At 42.0% G+C, this 22,680-nt stretch overlaps 1 protein-coding gene and 1 long non-coding RNA gene across 3 annotated transcripts; both read right to left on the bottom strand.

Annotated features, from left to right (window-relative positions):
* Positions 1 to 542: 542 nt before the first annotated feature.
* LOC124478962 lies at positions 543 to 4,025 on the bottom strand. Its single transcript, XR_006957346.1, has 4 exons — positions 3,937 to 4,025; positions 3,691 to 3,848; positions 3,343 to 3,443; positions 543 to 1,314 (listed from the first exon to the last, which is right to left on the bottom strand). It is a non-coding gene; the product is annotated as an uncharacterized LOC124478962 (long non-coding RNA).
* A 917-nt stretch (positions 4,026 to 4,942) lies between these two features.
* tob1a (transducer of ERBB2, 1a) lies at positions 4,943 to 8,492 on the bottom strand. Of its 2 annotated transcripts, XM_047037375.1 has the most exons (3): positions 8,269 to 8,492; positions 7,625 to 7,722; positions 4,943 to 7,069 (listed from the first exon to the last, which is right to left on the bottom strand). In XM_047037375.1, the coding sequence occupies exon 3, from the start codon at positions 6,841 to 6,843 to the stop codon at positions 5,830 to 5,832; it is 1,014 nt and encodes a 337-aa protein (XP_046893331.1). In that variant the 5' UTR covers positions 6,844 to 7,069; positions 7,625 to 7,722; positions 8,269 to 8,492; the 3' UTR covers positions 4,943 to 5,829. The 2 variants fall into 2 exon arrangements, with proteins under 2 accessions (XP_046893331.1, XP_046893330.1); XM_047037374.1 differs by lacking the exon at positions 7,625 to 7,722.
* Between the last annotated feature and the right edge of the window lie 14,188 nt (positions 8,493 to 22,680).

The following is a 22,680-nucleotide window of genomic DNA, read 5'->3' as shown; positions in this document are numbered from 1 at the left end:
ACACAGGAGGAGTAGACAAAGTTTGTAAGATTATTGTCTGCTCCTCCTGCGTGAAATATGCGGCTCTTGTTTTGTCCATGTTTGCGATTGGACATACGATGCAAACACCGCCCCTTTATGTGAACGCGCACGTCTCTAGATTGGAAAGATCTGGGTTGAGTTAGAGAGATGATAACCGCCGTCGTGATACCACTTATCGTGATTGCGATTGTTAGGCTTCGCGTAGCCGGGTAACTGAAAGTAATCCAGAGCATGTTGCACTTGATTCGTAGTACAGGCCCCGGATCTAGCTAAACCAGAAACAAAACAACAGGCACGCCTACCACACTCGTTTGGGCTTGCCAGCGGTAGGCTAACGTGGTAGGCTAACGTTACGTTTTGAGTGGATGGCGAGCGCGAGACGCCGAAATGGATGCCAATAATATTCTGAATGGAAAGTTTACTTAAAAAAAAATTGCCAAATGGTTCCATTAACAAGACCAAAGTGTGTTTTGTCGTTGTGAACTGAGCTATCATCGCAGCACGTCCAGTCTGAAATACCACATAATGGCCAAGCGCACAGCTGATGCGAATTCTCCGCCCCCTTGTCAAAGCCAATGTTGTTTTCAATTTAAATAAAATTGCACTAAGCAAGCCGATCCAGTTTTCCATGTTGATAAGAGCATTAGAATGAGAAAAATAATGGGACAAAAAAATCAAGGGACATTTAGAATAGATACAAATGTGCATTTAATTGCGAGTTAACTATAACATTAATGTGATTGCGATTAAATATTGTAATTGTTTGACAACACTAATTTAAACACATTGTTGTCACTTCACAGCTATGCCTGAGCACATGTAAAAGAGACACATGACAACATTCAGTTCAAATGCTATGGTGGTGGCTGGCTAATCACCTTATTCCACCCCGCTCACCTTTTTCATCTTTTTGCACTTCTGTTGTATTGGCACTTCTGGTTTACCGGGGGATATCATTCAATACAATGGAGAACTGCTGAGAAGTCCCGCTGCTCAAATATTAAATAATTAGGTGGATTTGTGCCAGATGTGCTACGTTTGTGTGCTACAACAAGTCAACAATACATTGTTAACAGTAGAACGTTAGCTTCTTGTTTATCTAGGGTGAGTTCAGGTAATGTGGGACATCAGGTCAAGTGGGACAGTTATGCATTTTGATGATTTAATATGTGCAAAACCGACATCCAATCACCAGAGCTGATCTTGACTTGTAAATACAACACTTCTAATCACTATGAAGTGGTTTTTATATGTCTGACATCAGCGTAGGCGTGATCTGGCTTGACAAGAGGTCTATACAGAAAAAATGCAAAGACAGTTCAGCGGCATATTACATTATATTTCTCAATGATAAGGCTGGCAAAGGCATTTAAATGAAGTTACAATGAGTACTATTGCAGCATATTGAATGGGTTTAACCACTGATTGAAACACACACCAAAATGTGTTAAATAATGCTTTGTTAGAGAAAAAAAAAAACAACATGGTCATGTCAGGTAATGTGGGACAGCATTTCAGGTAAAGTGGGACATCTAGTAATGCTGTGTTTATGCTATAAAAGTAATTTAATTTGACAGCTATCAAATGTTTAATACCAATGCATCCTACTGCACTTATGTTCCCAACTAAATAACAACTTACACTGTCATCGAACCAGTGCTCTCAGGCTTGTAAGCGTGACCGCTAACGCTAGTCCAACAAAATGCTAACGCAGCGGGACTAGCAAGCTAGCACATAGACTGCAGATCAGTAAGGTTTACATCAGTTACACTTTATGCCTATTGTATAAGTCAAACCCCACAACTAAATGAATCTTGCCACACCCTTGCACCTAGCATTGTTGTATATCATCTAATTATTTTTATTATATTAGCATTTAGCAGACTAGGCTGACAGACGATGACTTTCCCACTTTACCAGACAAGCTGTCCCACATTACCTGAAAATGCTGCCTGAGTGAGAGAGGGGGTCATGTTATGTTTGAAATTGTGTAGCTTCTTTAATATTGTGTATTCCCATTTCATTGCAACATGAAAATATTCCTAAGCCTTAAAACGATTTACAAAAACACCACTGGGGCGAGTTAACGGTTATTTTGTAAGTCTACTGGAGCCTCTACCAAAAAGTGTCCCACATTACCTGAAATCACCCTACTTGAGGCTCTAGTTTTTACATCAAGTCTCTGCTGTTAGCCATAAGTTGCAAATGTATGAGTGACAACTTAGACAAATTGTGCTGTAATAATGAGTTACAACTTTTTCATCAAGGGTCTTTGGTACAAGCTTTATGCAATGTGTTAAAACTTACATGATTTATAGGGTGTGCACTAGTAATCTCCCCCTCCTATCTAATGGCAATTAGAAAGACATCTATTAAATAATTTGATTGCTGCATTGTTTTAAAAGCTTTACATGACATTTAGATGCACTGCAGCAGTTGTTTTGCTCACAACCATGCCCATACATTTGGTTTTTAATCTTGTATATACTAATATAATAAATTGAGAACACTAAAACATGCTATATTGTAGTAAGTTTATCTCTTATTACACACTTTATGTTGCAAGTGATACGAGCAGACAAAAGGAAACTTTGGTGGGTTTTTTAAATTCAGTGCCTTCAGCCAGTGATGCAGATCCTCAACTTTGGTTGGAGGTCGGTGCAAAGTAAATGTTGGCCCACAACACTCGGACGTCTTCTTTCCATGGTCAAAACAACGATAATACAGGGTCTGATTCTGTTTTCTCCAGCTGTCATGGCAGCCACGAACTGCACAGTTGATGCTGGGCATCTCTATTAGCCTTAGATTAGTACCAGAGCCTGTTTAAGACATTCTCTTTTAGTACCGTTATAAAGCGGAAAGTATTTAAACCGGAAATGAGAATACGTGGATGGCCGCGCCCATCGTGACAAAAAAGAGGGGTGGTGAGGAAAGTCACCTGACAAACAGACTCAACTAGTCAAGTTAGCTAATCTGGAGTCTGGAAATAGACAGGGGATGGCTCAGAACAGAGGAACGGGAAAGACCATTGACAGTTTTGCTGAGATGGGTGATATCTACATAATGCCATATCTGCTGCCTTTACAAGTGAGCTCCACCTGTTTTTATGACACGCCTCAGCCCTGGCTCCAGCACACAGGACAATTATGCTGCAATCTCCCTTCCTCTCTCCCATCATTATCCATCTCTGTCTACCTATCAGTTTACTGCCCTTTATCCCTACTGTCGCCATTGCTCTTTCGAGCACGCTATCTTTCCTCCTTCTCTGTTTCATCCCCCATTCTGTCCCTTCTTCTCCATCCCTCTTTAGGCTTGACTCACCTTTTATTCTGTCCGTCACTGTCTCCATCCCCATCTCTTTTTACATCAGAAGCAGGGGAGTCTTCTGAAATTCCAATCCAGGTCAGGACCCCACAGGCAGTCTAGAGTGGAAAGGGAGAACGGACAGATCAGTTTAGAGCAGTGGTCTTCAACCGTGGTCCTCAAGGACCCCCTGCCCTACACGTTTTAGATGTTTGCCTGCTCCAACACACCTGATTCATCCTTATTCAACATACACATTCACAGTAGGAAGAAGGAAAACATACATGTCCTGTAAACAGTAAGTATACATATATACTTTCATGTTTCATGCCTACACTAGTACACAAAGCAAGACACTCAACCTACCAGCTGGCTATCCACACTATCACCTATCCAACACCATGATTAACCGGCTGGTGTTCTATTTCCAGAAAGGCCACAATCCGCAAGACCACTCCATTCACATTCCTCTCCTTTCATGCAGACACCACAACCTTAGCAGATGACTACTTCCTCTCTGTAATCTGCCCTTGCACAACAGCCTCCAAGTTATCCATTGATGTGGATAACTCCACAGGACACTGGGGCAAATGTGATTGGATAAGCACTCACCTAACCCGCATGTAAAAAGGCAGGGAACAACCCTGTGTCCAACTCTATTCATCCTTCTGTTACCCCAGGAGGGCTTACTAGTCTGCTATGGCTTCCTTCCCTTGTCCTACTTCAGTCTCAAATGACCAGCCAAAGAGAAAGTAACATTAGAGCTGTTCAGTGGCTGACAGTCTCCCAGATGAATTTATGACAGTCAAGAGACAGGAGACAAATAAACAAGATTCAACATGCTTTTCTCCCAGTCTGTCCACATTTATACCTGTCCCAACAGTGGTTTGTTAAGACAATGCAAAACACTAGCAATAGCACTGTAGCACCAGCAGTGCACTGGTCTAACACTTAAGTAAGTAGCCCTTGGAGACATGGATGTAAAAACAATGTAGCATTGACACCCCTTTGGCTCAGGGTTTGTGTCAGTGGACTGAGAGATTCTTCTGTGCCATGTTAAGATAAGTGAAGGAAAGGGTTATGAGGATTACTCTCACCATACCCCCATCCATCCATCCCTCTGCCTAGTGCCAAGCGCAAAAGAACCATACATATATAACCACTCGTGCTGAGGGTTATATATGCTGCCGATTGCCCCCAGCAGAGAAGAATCAATAAAAAGAAATTAACAACAGGCCTGCATTTCAGACCATCCAGATCTGGAGGAATACTTCCCGTCCTGGAGTTAAGACCAACTGACTGTAGGGTGTGATACTGTTGACCTGATCACCTGCAGGGTTTAACCCATCTGCTCAGTGACAGGCTTTATGCAACTATGGTATAACCAGCCCAGGAAGTGTTTACTGCACAGCTAATGGATTTATTTTAGGATGTAGGACACCTGGAGTACACCTTGGTTGTGGCAGTTATACTTTGCTGATGGAAAAATATGGAAACTTTCAATTTGTAACTTGTTGGAGAAGCCTGTGTGCATCAACTACGCCAAAAGAGCAATAGAGGTACAGTACACAGAACATTTTCAAACTTTTAATACAAACTTAATAAACTATCATTTTCTCTTAACATGTAAGACACTGACTCCAAATACTTTGTTATACCGTTTTTATCAAGTATTGCACAATATAGGTACAAAATTAATATACGATGAAATGTTGTCCATAATATAGCAAAAATCTTTAAACTCTTAACAGAAAATACAACTCTTGTTTTCAAAAAAGCAAATATTCTTTTAATTCCACCACTACGGAATATTCTGTACACAATCTTTAGAATAGTCAATGTTTTTTTTAAAGATGGATTCATTTAACAATTTCAATAAAAAAAAGGAACATAAAGTCGCTGCAGCCATCACGGATCACTGGAGTAGTAAAAAGATATAAATGCAATACCATGTCGTAGAAACAATATATACTCTGAAATCTTACAAACTCTGTACTAAATTAAATTATACAATTAGAAAAAAAGACCAGGAAATACCCCTTATTTATGCCAATTCCTTGGACATTTGGCAGTGTCCAGTTGTGTCTTAAATACTGAAAGAGGCCATGAATTGTGTTCTCTTCTTTTGTAGATATATCTTAAAACAGTCACATGAAAATAATTTTGTGCTTGGTTGGCAAAGAAACAACGATGATGCATGTCGAAGTTTAGGTAACCAAGCTTGGACATTCTGTCCTACAAGCTTAATCGTAAAAAAAAAAAAAAAAAAAATATATATATATATATATATATATATGATTTCACTCAATGGGGCTGAATGAATCACCCTTGGGCTAATGCTCTTGGACTCGTCACAAAAGGTCTGACAGTTTGACTAGTCACTTTTCCTTTTGTCCTTGAAATTCCTTTCAAGTTTCCTTTTTTGCCCTCCAAATGTGCGTTTGTTTAAATTTGTCCCTGTCACATGTCATGTAGTAGTAGTGATAGTGGTAACATCTTTGTGTACTAGTTGGCCATGACTGGCTGGAATTGCTGGTTAGAATACTGCATGTTGTTCAAGCTGAAATTCAAGCCGTCCATGAGGGACTTGTCGTTGAGGCCTCCGTAGGCCGCAAACACGTCAAAGGCATTGCTGTACTGCAGAGGGCTGAGGCTGATGGTGCTGTCCCCGGGGAAGAGGGCGCTCGGGCTCCCCTGGCCATGGAGGCTGGGGAACACAAATTCCTTGGCTTTGGGGGAAAGGTCAGAGGCCTTCTGGTGCCGCTGTGCGCCCAGGCCCAGCCCATACAGAGAGTGCATGGAGGTGGAGATGGCTTTCTGCTTCAGGAGGGTGTTAACATTCAGGCCCAGGTTGGTGGGAGAGGTGCGGGATGCCTTGCTGGCGTTGGTTCCACCACTGCCGCTGTTGCCACCACGGCCACTGCTCTTCATCTTGGTGGAGCCAAACTTGGTTGCAGCAAAGGTGGCAGTGGTAAAGGTCAGAGGCTGGGTGGAGCGAGGCATGAAGGTGGGGCTGACGGTTGCAGAGTGACCAAAGGGAGGCGAGGGCGAGCTAGACGTGGGAGACGGCCCCACAGGCTCACTGATGGGCATGAAAACTTGCGCCTCCGGGTTGAAACTGTTCTTGATCTCCTTGTCCAGCTGCTCCAGCCCGCTGCCGCTTTCGTTGCTGTCGTCCACAAAGAGCACCTTGACAGGGCCCTTGTCCCCGATCTGGTAGGACACCTCGAAGGGGTCGATCCACACGCTGAGGTCCTGGGGAAGGTTGTGACGGACGTCCTCGATGTCCAGGCCACTCTCTTTGGCCGCCTTCTCCACCACAGGGTCCACCTTCTCCCCTACATGGATGCACCTGAATCCTGAGCCCTTGTATGGCTTATCTGGGTACCAGTGTCCCTCGTATTTCTGCTTGAGCTGGCGCTCCAGCTCCTCACCGAAGATATTCACTCGTCGCCGTGGTAACTTGTTGTACAGGTACGAGATGATGAAGTTGAGAGCTACTTGGATTTCAAGCTGCATAGCTGGCTGTTGAGATGGCCCTGGTTTGAGTGGAATGTCACTGGCCTTGGTAGGGTCCGGTGGGGTGTGGTTGCTTATCCGTGGTGGTTGACACAGATGTAGATGTCCAGGCAGGAATGTGTCAGGCTACAGCCAAGGGGGGAAAAAGCTTCTTGTCACTGTTTTTTTTTTTTCAAGTGCTGGTTGTAGAGGTGGCGTCCTTCCACAGGCAAGAAATATGTTTTACCTGGAAGAACAAGAGGAAGATAAAAGATATTAGTACAATTCAGGCAGGATTCAGAGATTGTCATTCAATGCTTGGTCATGTTCAGAATGAATACTCATGTTTCCTTTCTACCTTATGCAATACAATGTCAATTCGGAAAATATGATTCACTGTTAAGAGGAAATAGTATACTTGGCTGGGTGGATACGCCTACTACAGCAAACTGTGTTGGAGTGCAATGCAATGCCCTTTAAATGTTATCTCAATGGGCTTTGGAAGCTAAAGAGGCACTACTGTAGACCGTAGAAAACTGAAATTATATTTAAAGTTAACCCAACTGGCCATGAACTAGACAATATATTTAAGAATAAAGCAACATCACACCACTTGTTGAACATACAGTATAATTGTCCTGTAACCTGGTAGCCTACGGAATCGTGTTACATAATGAGACGTTACAGCCTACTACAGTGCTGATATAAACCTTGTTACGATGTGGCCAGTGGCTAGTGACCAACTGAATTCGTTACATGGAGGAAACAATTAACGTGCAACAAACAGTCGAGTGGCACATACTCGTTCGCCTTCCTCCTGTTTAGCTCATGAAACATGGGCTACACGTCACTGAGGATACAGTGTCTGTAGCTTACTGTTGAGTTCAAACGAAATGAGACCTGTATAAAAAAAAAAAGGTTTAAGCCTTCGTTGGTCTTTTGGAAAGGTTAAGAAAATTCAACGACATAACCTAAACTGCCCATTCGTCTATGGAGCTACAAATAGGCCTACGCGTTCACTGGTTGTGTGAAGGCTTCTAAAATGTTTGTTTCTTTCCCTATGGCTGAATATGGATTCATCCATTATTTGCGTAGTGAAAAAAATACACTGGTAATGTGTGACAAGTAGCCCTATACATTTGAGAAATTATATTCCTTCCCATCTCTCCATTGGCAATTTTGTTAATCCGAATGACTTTGCACAAGCAAATTGGGTAAATAGACAAAACAAGTAGCTAGACATTTCCCCATTCGCTGTAGTTGGTTACAGTACCGCTCCCACACTTCTGGACTGACGCAGCAAATCATTTTAATATTTTCTTTTTTAACGGCAAAATAATCTGGAAAACTACGTGACAAAAAACCTAATATACTCTAACCACAGGAACAGATTGGACATAGGGCTAGGTTATAGCAAATACAAATATAGCTAGCGTTAATACTTACGTTTTCGTACTAAAAAGATTCTCAGTAGTTTTGAAGTACCGTTAGTTAGTGCAAATAGAAAAGCGTAGGCTATATATAAATACTTTCTTCACATATATTTAAGCATTCCAGTACGTGTTGATGTCAGAGGATTATTGCATATTATTTATAGCTTTTCTTTCACTCGTTTTCCCCTTTCAACAGGCTTGCAGTTTACTCCCTCGCACCTGGGAGTTCTTACAACTTAATGCCCGTCTGCTGTCACCTCCCTGTATTTATACCTTTCCTCCGCCATGGGCACGAGGTAGGCGGTGATACGGTTTCAGACGTCAAAACAAGGCGAACGCACTATTTGAGTATGTGATTGGTCAAATTGAAGAATCCAACCCTCTGGAAAACTACCAACTCGTCGGTTTATTGGTTACCTTCCTCTGTCTAACATGGCATATGATTTCATGGAACGATGAGACGATTTACGTCACTGGTTCGCTAGGCGTGCATTGACAGCCAAACCAACGTAATTTTCTTTTAGGCTGAAATTAGCTCACCATAACTTATTTGCATATGACCTGTCTAGATTTTCTGCAAGGTTATGCTTATTGTTGATCGGAAAATACGGTTCCCATTGTCTCTTTTATTATAAGTCGAATTGCCTTGCACATATTTAAGAATTCCTCGTGATAACGCGTACGTTCCCAAAATAGCGTATCAGATTTAACCACTCAGCTGAAAAGTTAAGCAGAGAAACTCAGCAAAAATCACGTTCGATAAAGACAAAGGAATTTCAGCTGCGGGCAAGTGCAAGATACTTAAATAAATACTTTTTATAATTTGCATACTCAATTACTTAAATATAAATAATTTACGTATACTGGAATAGGTGTAGTAGGCTAACTGTATTACTACTATTATGCTGTTTTTGGCCGAAGAAATTAGAGGAAATTCCCAAAGCGAACGATACAGCTGGAGGAGAAAGGGGGGGGGGGGGGGGGGGGGGGGGGGGGGGTTGAACGTTATACAGACAACATGAGCGCTGATTGGTTTAAAACGGGGCAGGAGCCCACTGGTGAATGGTGTTCCCGTATCTAAGGTGCTGATGTAGCTTCGTACGTCATACCTGTGTTCATTGGCCGGACATTTACGCGTTTAAAGTTACATATACTCTTAATCTTTCCCGATCATTTAAAACCTAGATTTTGCTAATAACATTTATAAACTAAATGTTTCATTTGAAAATGGTGGTCCAGGCCACCATTGTATCTGCTTAACAATGATTGCCAGTACCATTTTAAGCACAACACTATTTCATACATATTATTTATCTGTCCTTTTCTATTAGGCTACTCTCTTCTCATATTCAAAGTTCAGTGGCAGACATTCCTCAAACGCTTTTAGGTTCACTCAGCAAACAGCGCAGGGTTACATGCTACAGGGAAACCCTAAACCCTAAGCTAAACCCTAAATAAAGTGTAACACTATAGGGCAACATAAAGGGGGTAACCTAAGTATTAAGTTCAGTCTTTTATTTGTCAGGTACACAGAACAACACAAGGTTAGACTGGGCACTGAAATTCTTAAGACAAGACCACGCAAGCACCTGGCATAACATAACATATAAGTACACGGAACATAATTTACATCTATGCTGAGCTTAAATAAGTGAAACTTCCTAAATATACAGATAGCAATAAATAATCGACTATACTAACCCTAATACTAAAACTTCCTAAATTACAGATAACAATAAATAGTACACTATACTAACCCTAAATGCACATAAAACCTGTTTCAACCCTATAACCTATTCTAACCTAAGTGGAGTACAGTACAATAGTGCAAATTTGCAGATCAGTGACTAAGTCAATACAGGAGCCTGGTGGCGAGGTACAGTGAGGTACATTAGTGCAATGTTACTGATAGTGTAACCAGTAGCTGAAAGTGACAGTGTATAAGTGACTAGTGTGCAGTAAATCAATATCCATATCAGTGTCCATTCACAAGCCTGATGGCCCTTGGGTAGAAACTGTTGTCCAGTCTGCGTGTGCACGACCGGATGCTGCGGTAACGCCTGCCAGAAGGCAACGGGGTAAAGAAACTGAAGGATGGGTAGGAACAGTCTCTTAGAATCCTGCCGGCTTTCCTTAGGCAACGTGTGTGGTAGGTGTCCTGTAGGGCTGGGAGCTTCCTGCCGATGATGAACTCAGCAAAACGGACCACACTTGTAGGTCCCTGTCTGTGCAGCTCCCATACCACACTGTAATACAACCAGTCAGAATGCTCTCTATAGTGCATATGTAAAAGTTAGTGAGGATGACTGAGTCCATACCAAACTTCTTCAGTCTCCTCAGGAAGAAGAGGCGCTTACGGGCCGCTTTGACCACCTTGTACGTGTGAACAGACCAGGTGAGGTCATTGCTGATGTTCACCCCGAGGAACTTGAAGCAGATGACCTTCTCCACTTCCGATCCATTGATGAGTAGGTGTGCATGCTCCTCCTCCTGCCGCCTCCTATAGTCCACAATCATCTCCTTGGTCTTGCTGATGTTAAGAGAGAGGTTATTGTCCTGACACCATGATGTCAGGGTGTCAACCTCCCCTCTGTAGGCTGACTCGTCACTGTCAGAGATGAAGCCCACGATGGTTGTGTCGTCAGCAAACTTAACAAGGAGGTTGGAGCTGTGCGTTGCCACACAGTTGTGAGTGAACAAGGAGAACAGGAGAGGGCTGAGCACACAGCCCTGGGGGGTGCCTGTGTTGGTGATCAGTACGGATGAGGTGCGGTCACCGATTCTCACCACCTGTGGCCTCCCCTTCAGGAAGTGGAAGATCCACTTGCAGAGGGAGGTGCTAAGTCCCAGGTCCACAAGCTTGGAGACCAGTCTGGAGGGGATGATGGTGTTGAATGCAGAGCTGTAGTCAATGAACAGCATCCTCACATATGTATTCCCCTTGTCCAGGTGGGAGAGAGCGGTGTGCATGGTCAGAGCGATGGCATCGTCTGTAGACCTGTTGGACCGGTATGCAAACTGCATGGGGTCCAGTGTGGGGGGCAGCGAGGAGCAGATGAATGATTTGACTAGCCGCTCGAAGCACTTTATGATGACAGAGGTCAGTGCTATCGGGTGATAGTCGTTCAGACATGCGACCTTGGTGTTCTTGGGCACAGGGATAATGGTGGTCCTCTTGAAGCAGACGGGGAGTACAGACAGGTTAAGGGAGAGGTTGAAGATGTCACTGAAGACCCCTGCCAGCTGGTCAGCGCAGCCCCTGAGGGCCCTACCTGATATGCCGTCTGGGCCAGGTGCCTTGCGAGGGTTGATCTTCTTAATTAGTGGTTATTAGTGGTCAATATGTTGGGCTCCTACAAGGCTTTTTATAAGGGACACAAATAATTAATGTAGCTGCAAGCAGCGATGTGGGTTCCTCCGCAAAATGGCAAAATATTAAAAAAAATTACATTGTAGAAGGTCAAGAGTTGGACCACAAGAGAGCAAAACTACTTCATGTTGGGCCAACTACAATAGGCTGAATGGGGTTTTAACTCATGAGCATAAGGTTACAAGGCAGCTTCTCTTTCCTCTCTGCTACACACCAACTGTTGAGAATGTGTGAGTAGAAAGGGCATAGTATTAGCTTTGGTCAGCTTTGGGACAAAGGTTAAGAAGCGGTTGACATTTCAAAGTGGAATTGTATGAAATTGCGCATGGTATTTCATAATGACTTCATCCTGTTTAACTAAACAGATATTCAAATTTAAGACAGGCTAAAAGACTGCGGCTGGATTTAAACCTCCAACATCATACTTTGCAGATCACTGTCCCTGTCCATTGAGCTATTCTCAGTGTTGAATATCATCATGTTCAGTTACTGTATAAAAAAGTAAGCTGGTTCTTCTGTGGTAAGAGTTGTTAGACTCAGCCAAAGTTTAAACTACTCAATTTCAATCATATTTTGACATATCAAGGTGAAATTGTTGATGGTTTTTCAGAGTGATGTCATATTGAACCAAATAAGGTTTGAAAACCATCAGTCAAAATGATATTTGATTTATTGACACAAAGATATTGAGGCAATGTGGACATTTACATAAATACACCCCTTTCAGACATTTTGTATTACATTTCTCATTCCATTTCACCCTATACATAAACACACCTGCCCGTACACTATCCCAATCCATGCAGTTTACCTCCCTCCCAGCATAAGTCACGCCAAAGCAGAAATGCTGTAGCGCACGCATCAGGTTTAGACAAAAAAATTGCCTCCCACAATCAAAACACAATCATCGCAACACGGTTTCCAGAATTTCTCATTGATGGCTTGAAGACTGCTTTCCAGAACCACAGGCAATTTATAATGATGGTCACATTGGCAATAGGTCTATGTCACATCCTATGATCCACTCCTTGCTAATAATAAATATGCAATGACCGACTGTCAGTTCCGATTAAACCACACAACATGCACTCTCAGGGTGACCAACAAGATTATTTCAACTAACAAACAACATTATTACAAACATCTAACTGAACAAACGCAACAACTGAAATCCCTTGCATAGCTGTTGTAACCAAAACGAATTTCCACAAGTTTTTTGACATACCGCACTGCATGCTGGGTACCCAAGAGCGCTGACGTTGATGATCTAGCTGTGCTCGAACTGCGTGATATGACGAGATGCTAGTGACAAGCTAAGGTCTCGGAGTCTCCTGCGTCTATCTGCCTTGAAGCTGCGTGCGCATCATCATCAAGACCCCATGTATATGTCAAGATAACATCCAAGCTAACAATTTCACCAAATCTGACTGCAGCTTTGTATACCATATGTACAGTGTTATGGTTGTTTAAATTGAACAACTTACTTAATGAATTAAATGGCTGTTAAATGTCAAATCCAACTATAAATGTATAAAAGAGAGAGTTCCAATCAAATCTGAATTCTTTTAAACCTAGAGGTTTAAAAGACAACCTTTTCCTAAACTGACATAAACCAACTCAGAGAACTGAGTTTCAACATCCATTTACACATTTAGTCTCTATGTTTTACTCTACGCTTAAGGCATAACTATGTTTAACTTAATTTCTGCACCTCTCTGTCACCAACTGTCTCTGGAGTGGGGGGTGGGGGCTTCACAAGGTGTCTACAGGTGTAAACAACTTAAATGTAAGACTTTTAAAGACCTTTTAATACCACTTCCAATTGAAATTAAAGACCAAATTTATGATGGAAATACAAATCAAAAGTGGAAATATACAGTAATCTTCCCAAACACTGATGTCTGATCAATATGAAGAGTATGGTAAAATGACAACAATCGGTTGAGTTTAAGAACATTGACTAAATGTGTGTAATGCGAAAGGATAACACAAAAATGTAATTGCTGTCCTAAATTATATTTTTTACTACACAACGGTGGAGCAGAAACTAGCAATTCCATGAATCTCATGGAAACAAAGGCAAATGTGTGAGATGAACCGATATGGAGCATAAATCATCCAAGAAGCAGTACTTCTCTTGAGTGGGTTTTATTCAAATGACTAATCATTGGATTCAGGTCAAAAGTCTATCACTTGAACTGGTTTCATTACTTAAGACACTAAAAGTCAGCAACTTGGCATGCTGGGACATGGAAAGGATTACAAATTTAGACTTTCATCAAAGTAAATAATGCTGGTTTGTCCTTTTTCATCAATGTCCTCAAAAAAGCAGTCGGCAGAGCTACTGTGTCTGTGGAGTGACTGTCTGTCTCTGGAGGGCTGGCAGGCAGGGGCAAGCAGGGCCTGCAGGGAGGCAGTCAGGGCAGGCCAGCTGGATGAAGCTGTCCTGGGGTCAGGGTTGAAGAGAAGCTGTCCAGCTAGAGGGGGGTAGTCCAGCAAGGGATCTGTTTTTCTCTCTTTGTCCTCTGTTGAACTCTGTTGAGCAGGCCTCTGCATGACCCTTAAGACCTGTAAAGCGAAAAAAGGATCCATGTCAGTTGTGAAAAATGAAGCTTTTTACATCTACACTTGACATAAACTACAGTTTTGACTGTGAAATGCAGTGGCATTACTTGAACTTGAATCCAAATGTGTTGACCTGATGGAGACCAGGCCATGCAAAGTCACTCAAAACATTTGGCTCGATTCCAGGCCCTGGCAAGAGTATTTAGCTCTAAACTGGTCAATATACACATCTGACCAAAGACCAGCTCAACCTTTGCCTGTAAACAGTGATTCTGACTGTCAGAGACCTTTAAATAGGCTGACCGAGTGAAACTAGCCTGGCTAACGTAGGTCGCTTTCTCAGGAAAATGACAAATTAAATAGGCTTGTTTTGAAAGATCCTATTTACTGGCTATCTTCAGCAGACTCTAGTCTACAAAAAGCAGTCTAAAAGCACAATTCCTACATCTCCTAAAGCCTTCCCTCCTCGAGGTTTGGTAACAAACACATTTTTGGTGTCGACCGAACTGTGAAATGGTGAACAGGACGCGACTAAAACATGGCTGCCGGCCGCCTAAGCCTATGCGGTCTCCCTGGCGCATAGGCTTATTACAAAGACTTACTCGACCCAAATCAAAATTCTGAGCTGACAGGTCTGTGGGGAATCGCTTGTTCTCCTAAATGCTGCCCTCCTCTACCTTTTTGAGGAATTCGCCGAGATGCTACATGATTCACTAATTAACTACACAGAGAGAAAAGCTAGCTACTTTTCGAGTTCGGTTTTCCGTCACTTCAAACTCACGATCTAAAGGTCTCAAAGTGCTCAAACCTTCACCATAATTCAAGAGTAGTGTACTTTCACGAACCCAATCATTGATTCTAGCTTAAAATGTGTACAAATAGGACTTACCGAACGTGGCTGCCTCCAGCATGGCTATAAGGCAATTCCAGTTGAAAACAACAATGGCCGCCGAAAAAGAATTTATATTCGTAACGGCGAGCTGCGATTGGAAGCGAAATGAGGGTGAGGGTGGGGCTTGGTCAGCACACCATTTCCAGAAAGGATGTGTGTGCGTCTCGCCAAGCTTGCGCGTCAGTAGGATGACCACCTGTTCCTGTTTGCGCTGTATAGACCAATTATCACCCTGCGTCACACAACTGTCAAGCAAGCTCAACTGCGCATGTGGGTTGCAAAAGACGAACTTCTCCCCGTTCTATTACTCTTGGAGTGTTGTTCAGGTCATCATATATCTCTGGCCACTGGATTGCAGGGCTTGATATTAACTTTTTGAGGCTCTTGGCCTTTGGACAAATACATTTACGTTCACTTGTCTATGCACAAAAGTCACTTGACCCCGATACCCAGTGCGGGCCCGCCCACGGGCCCGAAACACTGCCCCCTCCTCCCCCAGTTATTACGCATTAAAAATCATAAATAATTTTTTTCGACTAGTAGACTAGTAGTCTCCAAAAGGTTAAATAAATAGCCTGTCCAAGTGATCGGGCAAAACTAGCCTGGCTAACGGAGGTCGCTTTCTCAGGCAAATGACGAATGAAACAGACAGGTTAAAGAAATCCGAGATTCTGGCTATCTTCACCAGACTCGTATCTACATTAGGCAGTCCTCCCTGACGTTTCTGGTGTAGAATGGAGTGAAATACAACATTGTGCACACTGCCAGTGAGCGAGTCTGACTGAGGCTAACGTCAAAACAGTGTAACTGGGATGTAGTCTCACTCAGATTGCCAGTTTAAACAAATCAGAAAAATAATCGGACCAGCTGACTAAAAGCAGAATTTCCATATCTCTTGAAAGCTGCCCTGCTCGACTTTTTAAATGTAGAATTGACTGTTAAAGTGTAAAATTATTAACTTTGTGACATGACGTGAAGACATGGTTGCCGCTCGACTATGCGGTCTGTACCGGGCGACATTCTCACTCAAATTTCAAGACTTTCGTGACCCAAATCAAAATTCTGATGCGACAGATCATTGGGTAATCGCTTTCTCTCCCATAGGCATGTCCTCCTCGACGCTTTTGGTCTTTCTAAATCTAACTATTTGTATTATCCGTGTGGTCCTTTTGCCATTTAAAATGCTATCCTTTCCCAGTTTTCTGCAGCCACAGTGCGCGCGCATCCCGATTGTTTACAAACAAATAATTGGTCTATAGCACAGCATTTTCAATATGCGACGTGCGGAACAAGGGGTGAAAATGCTGTGCGACACAACGCAATGCGGGACAGGTGGTCACCCTAGTGTCAAGGGGCAGGATGAGTCTGTGAGAATTTGGAGCGCGCGCACTGTGGAGCAATTCAATTGAATTCAATCATATATTGACATACCAAGATGAAATTGTTTTGGTACTAGAGATTGATGTCGTCTTGAACCCTATTAGGTTTGAAAAACAATCAGTCAAAATTATATTTGATTTATTAACAAAAAAAATATTGAGGCAATTTGGACATTTACATAAATACACTTCTTTCAGCCATTTTGTATTGCATTTCTTATTCCATGTCACCCTATGTAAAGACATGTATTCTACATATCTGGAACTAATTTCAAGTCGATTGGGTGTATGGTTTATGAGTAGAAGGGTTTTGAAGGTTGTACCAAATTTGGACAGTACAGCAAAATCTATCATGGCCGACCTTATGTTTTTTTTTGTTCCCCATGAGAAATAAGGCATGTATACCAATTTTCAGGCATTTTGGAGTAATGGGGCGCTGGGGAAGTCACGTAGACTTTGGGCGTGTTTTATAGCGCCACCTATGGGCGCACATGGGCCACTAGCCGTCTGGGAGTAATGAGTGACCTGTTGTATCATTGGGCTTAATTGGAAAAATTCGGGTCCAGGACATTTTGAGCTATTGGGCCATTTAGCGGAGAAATATAATAATAATAATAAGAAGAAGAATACTAACAAAAACAATAGGTTTCCTCCTACCGGAGGAACCCTAAATAAGAATACTAACAAAAACAATAGGTTTCCTCCTACCGGAGGAACCCTAGTAAGAATACTAACAAAAACAATAGGTTTCCTCCTACCGGAGGAACCCTAATAAGAAGAATACTAACAGAAACAACAGGTTTCCTCCTACCGGAGGAACCCTAATAATAGGAATACTAACAAAAACAATAGGTCCCCTCCTACCGAAGGAACCCTAATAATGCAATAGAATGGATCCAGCTCAGTATATAATTAGTAGTATGAGCATTTGGGTTAAGTGGAGTGTGTTAATTTGGGTGATACTGGGACCTTTGTGGTCTTGGCATGGCTGTCTTGTCACTACCTCAACAGCTCAGATGAACATTAAGTCACATGTCAACTGAGTCCAATGCCATAGACTTACTTTCAGTTTGACAAACTGTCACTATGCTAGGCCTCAAACATCCTCTGGAAGTAGAATTTGCTTTCTGACTGACAGTTTATAATTGTGGATGTTTTTGAGACCCAATGTCATATCTGTGTGTGACTGCATGTATGTTTGCTTTTTATTGAGTTTGCAAGTCAGTTTGCAAGTGTGTGTCTATGTGTTTGCATGCGCCTTCATCTAATTGATTTTTCTCAGCGATGGGAATCACGTTAAATCCTTAAAATTGTCTTAAGTGTAATCCTGTAATACACCCTCCGCTATCTGGTGTTGGTGTCACTTGTTCCTATCAACAGCACCAACCCTTTAAGATCTTTAATCCCCAATCTGTCTTCAAAGAGATTCTGCCTTCACCCCCAACCACTTTCCTCTGAGAAAGAAGAGGAGAACGAAAAGACAAAAGTTAGTTAAATCCTGAATTCTTTTCTCACAGTTGTGACATTTTTAATGATTAAACATTAGCTTTCATTGTGGGTTCCTTCTAAACATAATGTATATACATGTCTGTCTAGAGTCTAAGCTATAAATATCTAAACTTGGACTAACTTGCTACAGTCATTAAAATGAATAATATAGACCTAATCAGAATGTTTGTACACAAAGGTTGCCAAGACACTTCCGGGTGGATAACTGTCATCCTGTCAACAGCAGTTAGTATGGCAGCATTGCATAGTATTTCATAGTAGTTCACTTAAAAGACTAGATCGAAAAGATTAACGTCATGTCGAAATCTTGTTGTGTTTGGGTTTGTAATGTCAAATGTACACAGGCATGTAAAGGATAAGACTTTTTTCCGTTTTGCCACGGTTAAATTGAAATCGCCCGAACGGAACCTGTGGATAACGTTAGCACAGATCCAGCTATAGTAGCCTAGTCAATGTTTACCGGGTGGTCTCACTGCATCTAACGGTACCAATGGACAGGCTGGCAACCAACCACTCATGACCAGATTTAAGGAAGACATTTCCTCACAGACAATTTATAAAACGTTTTTGTTGGGTTGCTGTTGGGTAGCATAACTTTGGGTAGCATATCGTGCAAGCTTGCTAGTGTGAGAGAACTAGTCCAATTGATGTTTATAAACAAACCACACACAGTGGCATGATCTGGCAGGAGTTTTTCATTTACAGGCCTTTCAATTTCAGGCCTCTCCGTTACACTGTCAAAACAGTGTAACGGAGACGCAGTCTCACTCAGATTGTCAGTTTAAACAAATCAGAAAAATGATCGGACCAGCTGGCTAAAATCAGAATTCCCATATCTCTTGAAAGCTGCCCTGCTCCACTTTTAGATGTAGAATTGACTGTAAAACTGTAAAATTATGAACTTTGTGACATGACGTGAAGACATGATCGCCGCTCAACTATGCGGTCTGTACTGTTCCGGGCGACATTCTCACTCAAATTTCAAGACTTTCGTGATCCAATTCAAAATTCTGATAAAACAGATCAATGGGTAATTGCTTTCTCTCTTAAAGGCTGTCCTCCACGACTTTTTTGTCTTTTTAAATCTATTTGTATTATCCGTGTGGTCCTTTTGCCATTTAAAATGTTATCCTTTCCCGGTTTTCTGCAACCACATTGCGCGCCCATCCCGAATGTTTACAAACAAATAATTGGTCTATTGTACACTTCTGTGATCCATCTTGTGTCGTTCTGCGTTGTCATGGTTACCTAAAACCTTTTCGTCAGTTAGTTGGGCTCAAAGAAAGTAAAGTTAGATAACTTGTTGGAGAGGAGGTAGAGTAGGCTAATGGAGGATTTGAGGTTACCTAAAAAGCGTTAACTTGACCAGCAGCCAAGCATATACGTTTTTTTCAGACAGTAAGTAACTTGATACCTAGCTAAATGTGTAAGCAAGTAAAACCAGTAGCCTCCTAAAAGCATGAGTCGCAGTTTTTCTGATAAAATGACATGTGGTCACAATGCAGGCACTGCAATGCACTGTCTCAGAGAAATGTCACTATTCCTTTAGATGTGAATTCAAATGGTCAATGTAGTCCTTGAAACTATGTTCTAAATGTGCACATTTTCATAGGCCTAAATAAATTGTAGGCAATGCACGTAACAACAACAAAAACGGGTGCAAACTCGTCGCCTTTTGGCGAAATTCCCTGTTTTTGATCCAAAATAGGTCATTTGTGTGATTCGTGTAGATCTGCCATTAAAGGGGTTCCTCCAATTAGCCTAGTCTGCGAACGCAAACTGACATGAATATTCTTTTCAAGCTTGTTGTTTGGCCAACCAATGTCAACATGACACGCGCGCTTTTCATTTCGAGTCTTCAGGTCTGTAACTCCCAGAGCCCCAGACATGACTTCCGAAATTTGTGGTCACGAAATTCTATTTTGGGGATAACGACGTACCATAACTGTATTGCAGGCAGTTCTGCTATACCTGTGTGGGGCTACCCAGAGCAAGCTAAAGGTGCAGTCATGGACAGAGATGATTGTATTGTATTTTAGGCTGGTGAATGACCGTGGTAAAGTTGGTTTGAAGTTGGATTTCAACAGCTATTCGGACGCCCAGTATTTTGCTATTTTAACCGGTGTTAGCACCGCTACGACCGGCCGCAAAGCCATTAGGTGCGTTCGACATGACCCGACTTCATGCGGCGCTGCAGCCGGCTGCAGGCGGCTGACTTGAAACAGTGAATTCTGGTTAGACTTTTTGTCCGACTTGAGACACCGCCGAGGACACGTCACTGTGACGTCGCCATCAAGTACTGTGAGATCGATTCGAGAACTGTTGGCTGTATAGCCGAGCACATATTCTCAAGAGCAACTGCACGGTGACGTCAAGAGAGTCAAAGTGACGACACAGCTATTTCATGATTGGCCAGGCTCACAAACGACAACTTTGACGCTTGTTTTGTAATATTTGGACACCTTCAGTTTCGCCAATGCTCAAATCCGGACCATATAGTTGAATTGAATAAAAAAAATTCTGGAAGAAAGGGTTTTACTCCGCCTTTTCAATAATGGAAAGACTACGTTTAAATATAAAGTAAAGTAAGCAAACAGCGCTTAATCGTCAGTGACTGACGTCAACGCAGGAAACCAGGAGAAGCTGAAATGTTCGACTTCACAGAGCCGTTTTCAACTCCTCCCCGACTGCAAGCAGCCACTCTCGCCGGTCGTTTCATGCAGCCGCAGTCCATGTCGAACGCACCTAATGCCTAAACAACGCGTATGTTTAGGGACCATCAACAAATTACACGTTTCAAAAGTCAATAGCTTCTCAAGAACATGAACTAGGAGCGTCAAAATAATGTTAAACTGTTGAATATGTATGCATTCATGCTGCAAAGCCTTTATTTTGTTCATTTTCATCTAAAGTTATAAAAAAAGTAATTCTTTATTGAAAATAAACCTTTAAACTTCAATAGCTTTTTGGTCATGTTACCTATAATCCTCAAATTCATTTCACTGGTTTTCACTGACTATGCATATATATATATTATGTTTTTTTTAATATATATATATACACAGTACTGTGCAAAAGTCTTAGGCACAATACAAATTTTTAAAAAAGTTAAAGAAATGCTTTAAGAAATAATGAAATAAAAAATTTCACAAAAGGTTTAGCAAAATTGCACTTTCATACTGCTGCACAAATAAAAAAATCATATTACATATATTTCTTTGATTAAATGTTGCATTCAAATCTGATACACTTCAACGAAAAAAAAATATTATCTACTATATTTCTAAAGTATTTATACTACAAATAGGTACGATACAAAACTTTCTGCATCACTATAAGTATCCTCATCTGCCTCCTCACCGACGAGACACCAGAGATGTCGCCTACTAATTAATAAACTGCTTTGCGCAATTCCTATGTTGTTCTTAATTACGAATGACATTTTAATAATAAAAGCTGCCTTCGTGTACACACCGCCCTCATAGAAACATGTAATTCAAGAAAAGCTGTAGCATTTCATTGAAGAAATACAGTCTGAGACATTATTTGTGTAAAAAATCTTGGGTGCCCAAGACTTATGCACAGTACTGTATTACCCGACAAGCATGCCCCGGACCCCCGAGGGGGTTTGGATCCTTGTTTCCTTTTCCATCCCTGATGAGTTTGCACCCCTGAAAAAATATGGGGAAGGATATTCATTTGGACCCCCCCCAATGTCTAAACCATGGTTACGCCCTTGCTTCTTTGTTATTTGTATAACCGTTCTGCTGTTGGTGTCATAGCTCACGATATCCGCCTTTCTCCTCAATGAAATGACAATGAGTGTGCACCTCTGCAAATCAAGGTGATCAGATGAGAATGGCTAAATTCGAGGCATCTTACAGCAACGGGGGCTACGAGACATTGCGATACATCCGTTGTAAACATTAGCGCATGTTGCCACCCCTCTCCTCCTCATTAGCATTTAAAGCTACAGACACAGAAACAGTGCGTTTTGAGGATAGCTCATTGATGGACTGCTCGTAGTGGCTTTAACTATGCACGAAGGCTGAATTTCAGGAAAGATACTTCAGATACAGTATTAGGGAACCACTAAGGCCTATATAAAAGCATCCAAAAACAGCATTTCATGTGACCTTTAATATCAGTGCATAACACTTCTTGCTTTGGAGATATCGATAAGTGCTAGATGACGTACCTGTAGCCCTTACCCCTCAGTTTCGAGGGCCAACGGCTAGGGGTAAACTAAGGGCTAGGGTGAAAGGGTAAAGGCCAATTTATACTTCTGCGTTTTTACGGACATGCACACAAGGAACGCCCTCTCCGTCAAGAAACTCCCTCTCCGTGCCCTTTACGAACCCCTCGGAGACCTCTACGTGCACCTCCTGATTTTCCTGACTATCCGTTCGTCAGTCCGTCATTTTACGAATACCCCTTGGCAGTGATTGGTCCGTATTAAGAACCGCTTGCGTCAGGGGCGGGGTTGCCGAGACCAACAAGAGAACAGAATCCTTTGACCGCCATTGTTGTAAGTTTTTACAATTCATATTTCAGCTAAACAGTACACGTAAATCAGCATCTGAATTAAAATATAACGAGGAATGGGCAGTGTCATTGCTGAAATTGTGCTTATTTTATCGATGAAACGGCTCATTTGTAAATTTGCTCCGACATTTCGATAACCTAGCTAGCATCGCAGTGCAGCGCCAG

Source organism: Hypomesus transpacificus, chromosome 17 (genome assembly GCF_021917145.1).
Source record: "Hypomesus transpacificus isolate Combined female chromosome 17, fHypTra1, whole genome shotgun sequence".
Lineage (NCBI taxonomy): Eukaryota > Metazoa > Chordata > Actinopteri > Osmeriformes > Osmeridae > Hypomesus > Hypomesus transpacificus.
This window is presented reverse-complemented; position numbering and strand designations above follow the sequence as displayed.

What these genes read in the sequence shown, in the direction of transcription:
- tob1a (XM_047037375.1), bottom strand. Translation starts at nt 6,843, where the DNA reads ATGCAGCTTGAAATCCAAGTAGCTCTCAACTTCATCATCTCGTACCTG.